We start from the raw sequence: 12,342 nt of genomic DNA, 5'->3' as shown, positions 1-12,342 counted from the left end.
ACCATATGGGTGCCACAGAAGCTGTCATTATGAGGGTCATAGACCACGCAGTGCCCTCACACCCATATATGCAAAACGTACATTTTCCGTAGTTTGGGGGATCACCAGATAATAAGTACTACGATGGGGACCCTCTCTTTCTAAACTGGGTGCCTGGTAATTATTGGTAGCCAGGTTGGGGGGAGATCTTCCACCGTCCTGAGACATTACTGCAGGGTGTTAACGTCTGGTGATTAATGCGACTCCCCTCTTTCAGAAAAGGGTACCCCCTCTTTTTATGTTATATGGTGGGGGACAAAGTGGCACTTCTGTAGGGCGTATCCACTGATCGCCTGGACTGGTGGGGACAGGTAACTTCATGTTTGTAAGGGGTGCTGTACCCGCCGCTGCAGAGGTGGGCTGGTTCTTCACACTGTGGGTGTATATGGGAGGATGAGCCCCACTCGTCCTCTGGAGTGTAAGGGTTAAACTCCATGTCAGCTACATTTTTGTATACTGTCCACCTGCAATGTGTCTGGATTCTCTTTAGGAGTTTCTTGTAGGATTTGGAGCTCTAGCTGTGAGAACGCTTCCCATAACACGTCATCTGGACTATTGTGGGTGAACATTTCCTACATTAACTAATACATGAAAGGTGCAATAAATATAAAAAAGCTGTGACCAGGCCGTAATGATCCCTCACTTGTCCGCCTCTCAGCTAAACACCAGAAAGTGTCTACAAAGCAGTCCGCACTCACCGTATGCCATGAAAGGGTTAACAACCCAAAGCCAGGTCCCCACAGTAAACATCTTCCAAGAGAACATGATGTTAGGATGGCGGAACATAGGGGACATAACCACTTCATCCTGCAATACCATAAGAAGGAGACTGTAAGTGCACCACCTACCTGAGCACATCTAGTTACACTTACTGTAAGCTGGATATGGATTCTCCTACAGGCCGGCATGGGAGAGACACACAGAAAAATACAGCCCCATGTACAGGCGGAGACATGCTCACTGTGCTCCGCAACCTGTGACATCACGCACAGCCAGCTCTCTATACATTGGCTGCAAGTGGTCACATGACATCAGGAAAGACCGCCAGCAGACGCTGAGGCCGGAGCGCAGTTTTACAGTGAGCGTATCTGGACAAATGATGTCTGTACATTTACTCAGGCTGTACTATTAATGCTCGGTATACACTGTAACAAAACTACAACCTGCTTCTGTGCGTCACCTGTAAGAACCTGAGGTGTTGATCGGAACAGTCATCCAGGTCTGTGAGACGCACTGTCACCGGGGTCCCCGTGGGGATGTGCCGAGCGAGGTAGATTGTAGTGAGATCACTGAAACCTTTCCCTGTGAGATAAGAATGATGAGAAGTTAGTCAGCAGCAACACGGACTACAACGTGTCTATTACACAAACGTCTCTGCTTCTCTACAGAATCACTTTACATGCAAAAACGGATCTTCTGTGTGTGCGCTCGGGCAGCAGAGTGGTCAGCATTGAGGCTGTGAATATTACGGAATTCGCACTGTGAGCTCCAATGTGGCAGTAAGTGATATGAATGACGTATTTATTACCAGTTACTTATGTAGCACCAGCATATGCCATCGCACCTTACAATTGGGAACAAAACCCTAATAAGATTAGATTGGGGAATAACAGACAGAGGTCAGAGGGTCCTGCTCGTAGATCTTACATGCTGTATGAAACCAGGCATTGGCCACATGAGGAACAGTGCTATTCTCACCGCACTGCATATAATGTAACTACATAAACAGTAGTAATTATACTATAGTAGATCTAAGTAATTACATCATTACTGTAATGGGTTTAGCTAGTTTCTTTATTTCTACATTACTGAAACTGTTCTCAAATAAATCTGCAACTTATAAGACAAGTTAGGGATGAACGTTCTTGTTTATAAGGGAATAGGTAAATTCTCCCAGGTAACCTGCTGAGCAGGAATTGGCTGAGCGGCTGCGTTTATCTCCAGGCAGATCACACGGCGGCTCAGCGCAGAACCCGCAGTCGGCGGCTGGGTGTGAGCGGCGTATACAGGGAAGTCGCAGAGACGTATGCCTGGCTGGTGTGAGAATAACCTCTTATAGAGCAGTGTGATGTGACAGGGTGCAAGTGACAAAACCGTGTACCCAGTTCCTCTTGGAGCTCATAGCTGGAGGCTGCGTGGGATGGCACTGGCATGTCATTCCCTCCAGCGACAGCAGGAATCCAGCACTGAGGCAGCTCCCCTGCCTGGCAATACAAAACAGAGAGGTTATGTCAGATACATCATCGCTGATACAATGAGGCATTCCTGGAGGGAGGTCTATCGCTCACAATGAGAGGAACTGGACAACAGGTACCTCGCAGGATGTGCCAGCTACTGGTACCTCGCGGGATATGCCAGCTACAGGTACCTCGCGGGATGTGCCAGCTACAGGTACCTCGCGGGATGTGCCAGCTACAGGTACCTCGCGGGATGTGCCAGCTACAGGTACCTCGCGGGATGTGCCAGCTACAGGTACCTCGCGGGATGTGCCAGCTACAGGTACCTCGCAGGATGTGCCAGCTACAGGTACCTCGCAGGATGTGCCAGCTACAGGTACCTCGCAGGATGTGCCAGCTACTGGTACCTCGCAGGATGTGCCAGCTACAGGTACTTTGCAGGATGTGCCAGCTACAGGTACTTTGCAGGATGTGCCAGCTACTGGTACCTCGCAGATCACCAGTGAACAAGTCTACTCTATGGTGAAACGGTCCGTTTGGTTCAGTGGGATCTAGTGGGACTGCGCAGCCCACTCCCAGACAAGGAATACTACGGTTTAGTAAGAGCCCATTTAGGGCAACAAGATATATTATATTATATTATATTATTTTTCATTATCATTCTCTATTTTAGGAAGCGCCCATTCAGGGCAAGAAGATTTACTATATCATTTTCTATTTATTATTATCTATCTAGGGACTTCCTTTTGTTTATGTGCTTTAATTTGTTAGAGGAGCATAACTGTGATGGATATATCTATGCGATTTAAACACATCACTGGTCTTTACTCTTAAAGCAGTAATTTACATAATACCTTATCCTGTTTTTTATAAATAGAAAACCAGTGTGTGTTTGTTTTGTTGATTTTCTGTTTCTTTATTTACAATATAATTTGGTATTTAAATTTGGACACAACAGTGCACAAATGTTTGCTCTGCACTAGGGACGAGAAAAACTATTTTTTCAGTAAAAAATCTTATTTGTAAGGTGGAGCAAGGATTTCTCCTCTTTTTGGTATTAAACCTGCATAGGTTAATAATATTGATAAGAACTCAGGGCTTCTTTAGTCCTTTATTAGTAATAGCAGCCTAAAGATTGTTTTATGCTCTTTCTGATATATGCTCTCTCTGTTATACAGCCAATGTGCTCCTTCTGATATACAGCCTTTAAATTTCATGCTCTCTCATCCATTAAACTGGACAGCAGAAGCACTTTGGTAGTCATACTCTCTCATTCAGCAGATTACGGCCATACTCCACAGGATACGCCTGATCCCGTTCGATCTTGGAAGCAAATCTGTGGCAGGCCTGGTCAGTAACTGTGTGGGGGAACAGCAGTGAACACCAGGTGCAGTAAACAACCCAGCTGAACAGCAGAAGTAAGACACCCTCTGAAATTATTCTACCTTTTTCTTTACCTTGTCTTTTCTGTATCTTAAAAATTCAGTAGTGACCATCACATATGTCATATACCTAATTAATTTTTTTCTTCATTTACCCTATTACACTATTTGTGTGATCAGTATAATTTCATACCAAATCAGTAATTATTCGGACTTTCAGACTTCTGTCCGTAGTAGAAAGCCGAATGATACAATACTTATTAAGCAAAAGCCTTCCCGGGTACACGGCTGCCTAAACATAGAGCAGAAGGTGTTCAAGAACCCATATAGGCTACATTCAAATTTGCCTTATCACACATACTCTCCCTTTCATTCAAAGCATTCATAAATACGGAGGTAACTAAACCAAGGTATCCTTTTCTTACTGGGATCTGGAAGAAAAAAATAATCTGTCATATATTATAGACAGACCCTTTCCCAGTTTAAATTAATTATTTATTGATTACCAATAATTCTCACCAAGGCGCTCACTATCTTTACATTTGTTAACTAATTTGTTAAGATAAGCAATGCATTACTAATTGCAAACGTGTCACTTTATTCTTAATATAATTATTAAAAGTTATGTTTTAAATGTCTAATATTTGACAAAGAGTGCCCCAACAAAGAGTCTTTCTCCTCTCCGTTTTTTTGCTTGAAACTTATTGACTCTGGGAGCACCACCGACTGGTAATTGATACACTTTGTATACATTATTTGTTTAAAGTTGGTCACAGACCAAGAACCTACTTTGGTTATTGTCTGTATCAATAACCTGTTGCGGAACTATTCCTGTTAGTTTTAACCTCGCAGGATGTGCCAGCTACTGGTACCTCGCAGGATGTGCCAGCTACAGGTACCTCGCAGAATGTGCCAGCTACTGGTACCTCGCAGGATGTGCCAACTACAGGTACCTCGCAGGTGTGCTAGCTACTTACTGGAATATATACTAGATACATACTAATTAGTTACTACGGCAACACTTTACCAGAGAACGTGTCATCCGCAGCTATTGTCTGACATCGTCCACTCCGATCACTGGCTCTCACCCCCCTGCAACCCCGATCACTGGCTCTCACCCCCTGCAACCCCCCGATCACTGGATCTTACCCCCTGCAACCCCCCGATCACTGGATCTCACCCCCTGCAACCCCTCGGTCACTGGATCTCACCCCCTGCAACCCCGGTCACTGGATCTTATCCCCTGTAACTATTAGTTGATCATGAAGGAAGTCAGGTCGGATGTTATTGCTGGCTATTCCACCTGACATGAATGTTATTCTTCCAATGGAAACTGTTGTTGACCACAATGGAGGACAAACGGAACAATTGTGTTACTCTTCAAGTGATCTGTATCGCCCCCTGGTGACAACATTTGTAACTGATTTTTTTTTTCTTTTTGAATAACTGGCCAGAGCATCCCCTGAAGTAGCTGTTGCCCAAATTCCTCTTCATTATGAGCCTTAGACGTCACTCTAACAGCCCGGTGTATACACAATCCATATCACAATATACACATTCCAGATATAAAGGCACTACAGCAAAGCATCAGCTATAATCAGTAAATCATGACATCCGACTTGAGACACAACAGTAGTTAATGTAAATACACCCTCACCCACCGACCGTCTCAGCGATAGACTCAGTGGTCGGAATTACTGCTAGAAGCGCTAGCTAAGGTTAGGGATACACTGTATCTATGCACCAAGCTCAAAGCCTTCAACTGAGGTTTAACGGTACAGTGGGGGGGGGAATTAAGGGCAACATTTTATCCCAGCTAAAGTGCCGACAGCAATTGACTGCGTCTCTGCTGCCTTGAGAGGGTGTAACACAACTGTGAGTTACGTGTAATTCTGGAACATCAACCAGTGGAGAAGTGGGAGGAGTTGCCCATGGCAACCAATCAGCTTGGAAGTAACAATTATCAAGTACATTCCATGAAATAATAGGTAGCAGCTTATTGGTTGGCTCTCCATTGCTTGATCCATCACCCCCACTGTTTATAATTCCTGTGAGATCCTTATGACGGTGGGGTGACCCTCTGATGTGCAGAACAGCGAGATATTACAGGGAGATCACTCCTGCACGGGCATCAGCTTTATAGATTGCGGATTAGCGGGTACACGTGCGCCATAGCGCCACCCACGGTATGTAGCAAGGAAAGGAAATCAGACAGGAAACCTTTATTACATAGTGTATAATGCAATGCTGCACAAGAACGGAATGTATCAGTGAGGCTGGAAGGTTTTCCAGAAGAGGCGGCTGCTCACCCAGTGTGGATAGATGCTGCTAGAGGACTCCTTATGCTGGCTTATTGCTTTCACCGGCGTCCGTCTCAGGCAGGAACAATCCTATAGCGACAACACAGTCAGCGGTCACTACCTAGATCTGAGGTCACTATTACAGATGGAACCTGGCTCATCTAGCCGCCTCTGCTGCGCCATGGTGCACCAAGGCGTATTAGCATAAGCCCTTCATCTATTGTTCTCAGCTGCAATACAATACAGAAAGAACAATACAGCAGGGGATTAAGTCCGACTGCCCTGGCTGACTTACTCCTATTACAGGGATAGATGAGCAGGGCTCCATCTGTATATGAGCAGCAAGGCACTGACATTAGTATACTGGCAAACACAGATGGGACCATAAAACTTTTCTAAATGGGGACAAAGTACTGCAAGACAAAGGAAAAAAAGAGACATTTTACAATTCTGGACATTACTTAGAGGCTTAGCTAGAACTTAATTGTTAAAAAGTTGTTGTTGACCTCATAGGCTGCGACTTAGCTGTGATTGCTGGAACGCATTGCTCCTGAAGCAGTACTAATTACTCCGATACAGATGTCGCACACGGTCGTCTCCCTACCTGTTCCTCTACTTGTAGCCACATTCTGATGACCCCACGGTGGAACCAGGAGCAGAACATCCGCACGTTAGATACGTCACAACAGAGGAAATGGATTCAAACAAAGCCCCCCCCCCCTCCCCCTCCCCCTCATTTATCAAGCAGCTATAAGTGAAGTGGTAAATACCGTTTCACTCGCCGTGGTATAGTGGCATCGCGCTCTTCTATTTAAGAAGAGCCTATGCCACGGTGAGCAAATGCGGTATTTGCCGCGTCAGCGCTGATGTTTTCATTACATCAGCGCTGACGAATGATGTGTGTAGGGAGTCTGTGCATGTGCCGGAATATGGTAATTTTTCGGCACATGCGCAGTAGTAATTTCCGGACACGGCGTTATGCATGCCGGTATTGCTGCGGGAGGGGGGAGCCGGAGCGCTGGACGGACTCCGCTGCAGCGGTGTCCTAACGTCTGCCCGGAGCAGACGAGGCCATTATAGGTAAGCAAGTGCTATTTCAGAAATAGCGCTCGTTCTTAAATACACTTTAGTGTGCCGCAGTATAGGGAATATGAAAGGTTAGTTAGCAGCACTATTACCCTTGTTAAATAGCAATTGGTCCCACTTACTACCAAAAACGAGTTTTCAGCAAGGAAACTCGTTGGTAAATGGGGGCCAGAGTCTGTTTTGGGCTTTAAAGTCACTGATCCTTTTATGCGCGACACAATGAGACACGGTATGAATGAGACTTACCAGACAAGACATTGAATTAAATTGCTGAGCGCTGGATTATTCATGAGTCCACCCAGGTCTCTAGAAGCAAAGGAAGAAAGAATGGTTTATTACGCAGATTCTCTTGATGAATGTACAATTGCTGTAAATGTTGCTAGATAAAAAGTGAACCCTAAAACTGTGACCAAAGACATTGCATTAGCCGCATTTACAGGAATAACTAATATATATATTATATATATAGTTTCCCGTACTGTAGAGCAGTGGTTCCCACTGTGTGCTAGGCTCCCTGGGGTGCCACGAGACACTTCCAGGGGTTCCTTGGTGGTCCAGGACCAAATCAAATTATTTATGGTCAAAGCGAAAAGGCAGAACGAGTTGTTGTGGCTGCCAGTGTGGCCAATCAGAAGCCCAGCTGTACACCGCCACATGACTGACCCTAAGGATGACAGGCAGGCACAATATACTGTACTTCATTTCAGTTTTATTTTTTTTTAAATATGTCAATAAAAAACTTTTATAACATGGGTACCGTGAAAAAAAAAGACTCATACTCTAGGGAGCCGTGACTCAAGAACGTCTGGAACCACTGCCCTAGAGGGATGTGTCTATGCAGTGCTTGTATAATGAACACAAGGGAAATATAATTGATGACACAATATAACTAAAATCCAGGATCATGTCATTATATATTTCTGACTAATACTGGTCAGTATAGATTTTGTTTATAGATTCCTTGTGTGTCCACCAAGAATATATGATGTACATGTACCTAACTGTGCAATGTATTCCGGATGGTGTATAGTATAAGCGGTACTAGATCGCTCTGTGTCTATTGTCTGCAGTTCCTCAGCACTCATTCAGGTGAAGACATGGGATGACGGAGGCACCTCAGATGGTCTGCAGAGAAGGGATGGGATGATGGGGGCACCACAGAGGGTCTGCAGAGAAGGGGTGAGATGATGGGTGCACCTCAGAGGGGGAATAATGGGATAGGAACCCCTCAGAGGAGGGATGAAGACATGGGATGATGGGGACACCTCTGTGGGTCTGCAGAGAATGGATGAGATGATGGGGGCACCTCAGAGGGTCTGCAGAGAAGGGATGAGAGGGGGGATGAAATAATGGGGGATTCTCAGGGGACTAATGATGGGGGCACATTAGGCAAGGGAGGAGATGGTGGGGGCACCTCAGGCAAGGGAGGAGACGGTGGGGACACCTCAGGCAAGGGAGGAGACGGTGGGGACACCTCAGGCAAGGGAGGAGACTGTGGGGACACCTCAGGCAAGGGAGGAGACGGTGGGGACACCTCAGGCAAGGGAGGAGACGGTGGGGACACCTCAGGCAAGGGAGGAGACGGTGGGGACACCTCAGGCAAGGGAGGAGACGGTGGGGACACCTCAGGCAAGGGAGGAGACGGTGGGGACACCTCAGGCAAGGGAGGAGACGGTGGGGACACCTCAGGCAAGGGAGGAGACGGCGGGGACACCTCAGGCAAGGGAGGAGACGGCGGGGACACCTCAGGCAAGGGAGGAGACGGCGGGGACACCTCAGGCAAGGGAGGAGACGGCGGGGACACCTCAGGCAAGGGAGGAGACAGCGGGGGCACCTCAGGCAAGGGAGGAGACAGCGGGGGCACCTCAGGCAAGGGAGGAGACAGCGGGGGCACCTCAGGCAAGGGAGGAGACAGCGGGGGCACCTCAGGCAAGGGAGGAGACAGCGGGGGCACCTCAGGCAAGGGAGGAGACAGCGGGGGCACCTCAGGCAAGGGAGGAGACAGTGGGGGCACCTCAGGCAAGGGAGGAGACAGTGGGGGCACCTCAGGCAAGGGAGAAGACGGTGGGGGCACCTCAGAGGGTCAGCAGAGAAGGGATGAGATGATAGGAGCACCTCAGAGGAGGAATGAGGAGATGGGAACCACTCAGAGGAGGGATAAATAATGTGGGATTCTCAGGGGACTGATGATGGGGGCACCTCAGAGGAGGAATGAGGAGATGTGAAACCCTCAGTGGAGGGATGAAATTACAAGCCACTCTCAGGAGAGAAGAATGAGCAAGGAGGCGCCTTAGGCAAGGAAGTAGACAATAGGGGCACCTCAGAGGGGGAATGAGGAGATTTAAAACCCTCAGAGGAAGGAGGAAATGATGGGGCACCCTCTGGGGAGTGATGAGGAGATGGGGGCACCTGAGGTAAGGGAGGAGACGATGGGGGCACCTGAGGTAAGGGAGGAGACGATGGGGCACCTGAGGTAAGGGAGGAGACGATGGGGGCACCTGAGGTAAGGGAGGAGACGATGGGGGCACCTGAGGTAAGGGAGGAGACGATGGGGGCACCTGAGGTAAGGGAGGAGACGATGGGGGCACCTGAGGTAAGGGAGGAGACGATGGGGGCACCTGAGGTAAGGGAGGAGACGATGGGGGCACCTGAGGTAAGGGAGGAGACGATGGGGGCACCTGAGGTAAGGGAGGAGACGATGGGGGCACCTGAGGTAAGGGAGGAGACGATGGGGGCACCTCAGGTAAGTGGAGGTGACGATGGGGGCACCTCAGGTAAGGGAGGAGACGATGGGAGCACCTCAGGTAAGTGGGGTGACGATGGGGGCACCTCAGGTAAGGGAGGAGACGATGGGAGCACCTCAGGTAAGTGGGGTGACGATGGGGGCACCTCAGGTAAGGGAGGAGACGATGGGAGCACCTCAGGTAAGTGGGGTGACGATGGGAGCACCTCAGGTAAGGGAGGAGACGATGGGAGCACCTCAGGTAAGGGAGGAGACGATGGGAGCACCTCAGGTAAGGGAGGAGACGATGGGAGCACCCCCAGGTAAGGGAGGAGACGATGGGGGCATCTCAGGTAAGTGGGGTGACGTTGGGGGCACTTCAGGTAAGGGAGGAGACGATGGGTGCACCTCAGGTAAGTGGGGTGACGATGGGGGCACCTCAGGTAAGGGAGGAGACGATGGGGGCACCTCAGGTAAGGGAGGAGACGATGGGGGCACCTCAGGTAAGGGAGGAGACGATGGGGGCACCTCAGGTAAGGGAGGTGACGATGGGGGCACCTCAGGTAAGTGGGGTGACGATGGGGGCACCTCAGGTAAGGGAGGAGACGATGGGGGCACCTCAGGTAAGGGAGGAGATGATGGGAGCACATCAGGTAAGTGGGGTGACAATGGGGGCACCTCAGGTAAGGGAGGAGACGATGGGAGCACCTCAGGTAAGTGGGGTGACGATGGGGGCACCTCAGGTAAGGGAGGAGACGATGGAGGCCCCTCAGGTAAGGGAGGAGACGATGGGGGCACTTCAGGTAAGTGGGGTGACGATGGGGGCACCTCAGGTAAGGGAGGAGACGATGGGGGCGCCTCAGTTAAGGGAGGAGACGATGGGAGCACCTCAGGTAAGTGGGGTGACGATGGGGGCGCCTCAGGTAAGGGAGGAGACGATGGGGGCGCCTCAGGTAAGGGAGGAGACGATGGGGGCGCCTCAGGTAAGGGAGGAGACGATGGGGGCGCCTCAGGTAAGGGAGGAGACGATGGGGGCACCTCAGGTAAGTGGGGTGACGATGGGGGCGCCTCAGGTAAGGGAGGAGACGATGGGGGCGCCTCAGGTAAGGGAGGAGACGATGGGGGCACCTCAGGTAAGTGGGGTGACGATGGGGGCGCCTCAGGTAAGGGAGGAGACGATGGGGGCACCTCAGAGGGTCTGCAGAGAAGAGATGAGATGTTGGTGACTCCTTAGGGAAGGGATCAGGAGACAGGGGCCCCTCCCCGTGCATTAGGCGGTAGTTACTTATGTCGCCGCTACGGAGCCCTCTGTGCCGGCCAGGGAGACACCATCCAGCCCATAGAGGAGGCAGTCTGCCGCCGCCTCACGTCATCGCCCCGCGCCCGGAGATACCACCCTGCAGCCGGGTGTGCATCTCATATCAGCGCCGTACTGCCATTACCTCACCGTGCCACTGCCTGCGCCGGACCGCCGGTGTGCCTCTGTACAGCTGCTGGCATGTGGGCATCCTGCCCATGGTAAACATGGCGGCCACAGCGTCATCCAGGCTCGCTCTGGCCGCGTCTCCTCTCTATGGTGAATGAGTGACAGCTCTGAGCGGAGCGGCGCTATTGGAGGAGCTGGGGGTGACGTTACGGGCAGTGTGGGAGCCGGTGAGCAGGAGGAAGGCCCGCCCTGTGCTGCCGCAGACCCGGAGCCGCTGGGGGGACCGGAGGGCGGGAGCTGCTGGACGGGAGGAGGTCGGTCTGGTTCTGTCTTCTCCTGCACACACCGTATACACACAGGTCATACAGTATACCCGTACATACTATATACATACATGCCACATGTCCCATCCCTGCTGTGCGGTGTAACCCTGCCTGGGTGTCCTGTGTGTGAGCTGTATACACTATATACATACATGTCATTATCCGCTGTATACACTATATACATACATGTCATTACCTGCTGTATACACTATATACATACATGTCATTACCTGCTGTATACACTATATACATACATGTCACTACCTGCTGTATACACTATATACATACATGTCACATCCCTGCTGTATACACTATATACATACATGTCACATCCCTGCTGTATACACTATATACATACATGTCACTACCTGCTGTATACACTATATACATACATGTCACTACCTGCTGTATACACTATATACATACATGTCACTACCTGCTGTATACACTATATACATACATGTCACTACCTGCTGTATACACTATATACATACATGTCATTACCTGCTGTATACACTATATACATACATGTCACTACCTGCTGTATACACTATATACATACATGTCACTACCTGCTGTATACACTATATACATACATGTCACTACCTGCTGTATACACTATATACATACATGTCACTACCTGCTGTATACACTATATACATACATGTCACATCCCTGCTGTATACACTATATACATACATGTCATTACCTGCTGTATACACTATATACATACATGTCACTACCTGCTGTATACACTATATACATACATGTCACTACCTGCTGTATACACTATATACATACATGTCATTACCCGCTGTATACACTATATACATACATGTCATTACCTGCTGTATACACTATATACATACATGTCATTACCTGCTGTA

The 12,342-nt window shown here is 49.1% G+C and overlaps 2 protein-coding genes across 6 annotated transcripts in view; one reads left to right on the top strand and one right to left on the bottom strand.

Annotated features, from left to right (window-relative positions):
- STRADB (STE20 related adaptor beta) overlaps positions 1-11,304 on the bottom strand; it is a 185,093-nt gene extending 173,789 nt beyond the window's left edge. The window contains exons 1-7 of one of the 4 annotated variants that reach the window (XM_063932602.1): positions 10,992-11,142; positions 7,982-8,150; positions 7,231-7,290; positions 5,908-5,988; positions 2,141-2,243; positions 1,220-1,341; positions 738-846 (exon numbers count right to left, since the gene is read on the bottom strand). In XM_063932602.1, the coding sequence (XP_063788672.1) occupies positions 738-846; positions 1,220-1,341; positions 2,141-2,243; positions 5,908-5,988; positions 7,231-7,242 (427 nt within the window). In that variant the 5' untranslated portion in view covers positions 7,243-7,290; positions 7,982-8,150; positions 10,992-11,142. The other 3 variants (XM_063932599.1, XM_063932601.1, XM_063932600.1) reach the window with 3 other exon arrangements.
- Positions 11,305-11,346: 42 nt separating this feature from the next.
- Positions 11,347-12,342, top strand: part of TRAK2 (trafficking kinesin protein 2) — a 252,517-nt gene continuing 251,521 nt past the window's right edge. The window contains exon 1 of one of the 2 annotated variants that reach the window (XM_063932597.1): positions 11,347-11,446. The gene's annotated coding sequence lies outside the window, so the exon portion shown is untranslated. The remainder of the gene's footprint in view (positions 11,447-12,342) is intronic. The other variant, XM_063932596.1, reaches the window with a different exon arrangement.

This window comes from Pseudophryne corroboree, chromosome 7, assembly GCF_028390025.1.
Source record: "Pseudophryne corroboree isolate aPseCor3 chromosome 7, aPseCor3.hap2, whole genome shotgun sequence".
NCBI lineage: Eukaryota > Metazoa > Chordata > Amphibia > Anura > Myobatrachidae > Pseudophryne > Pseudophryne corroboree.
This window is presented reverse-complemented; position numbering and strand designations above follow the sequence as displayed.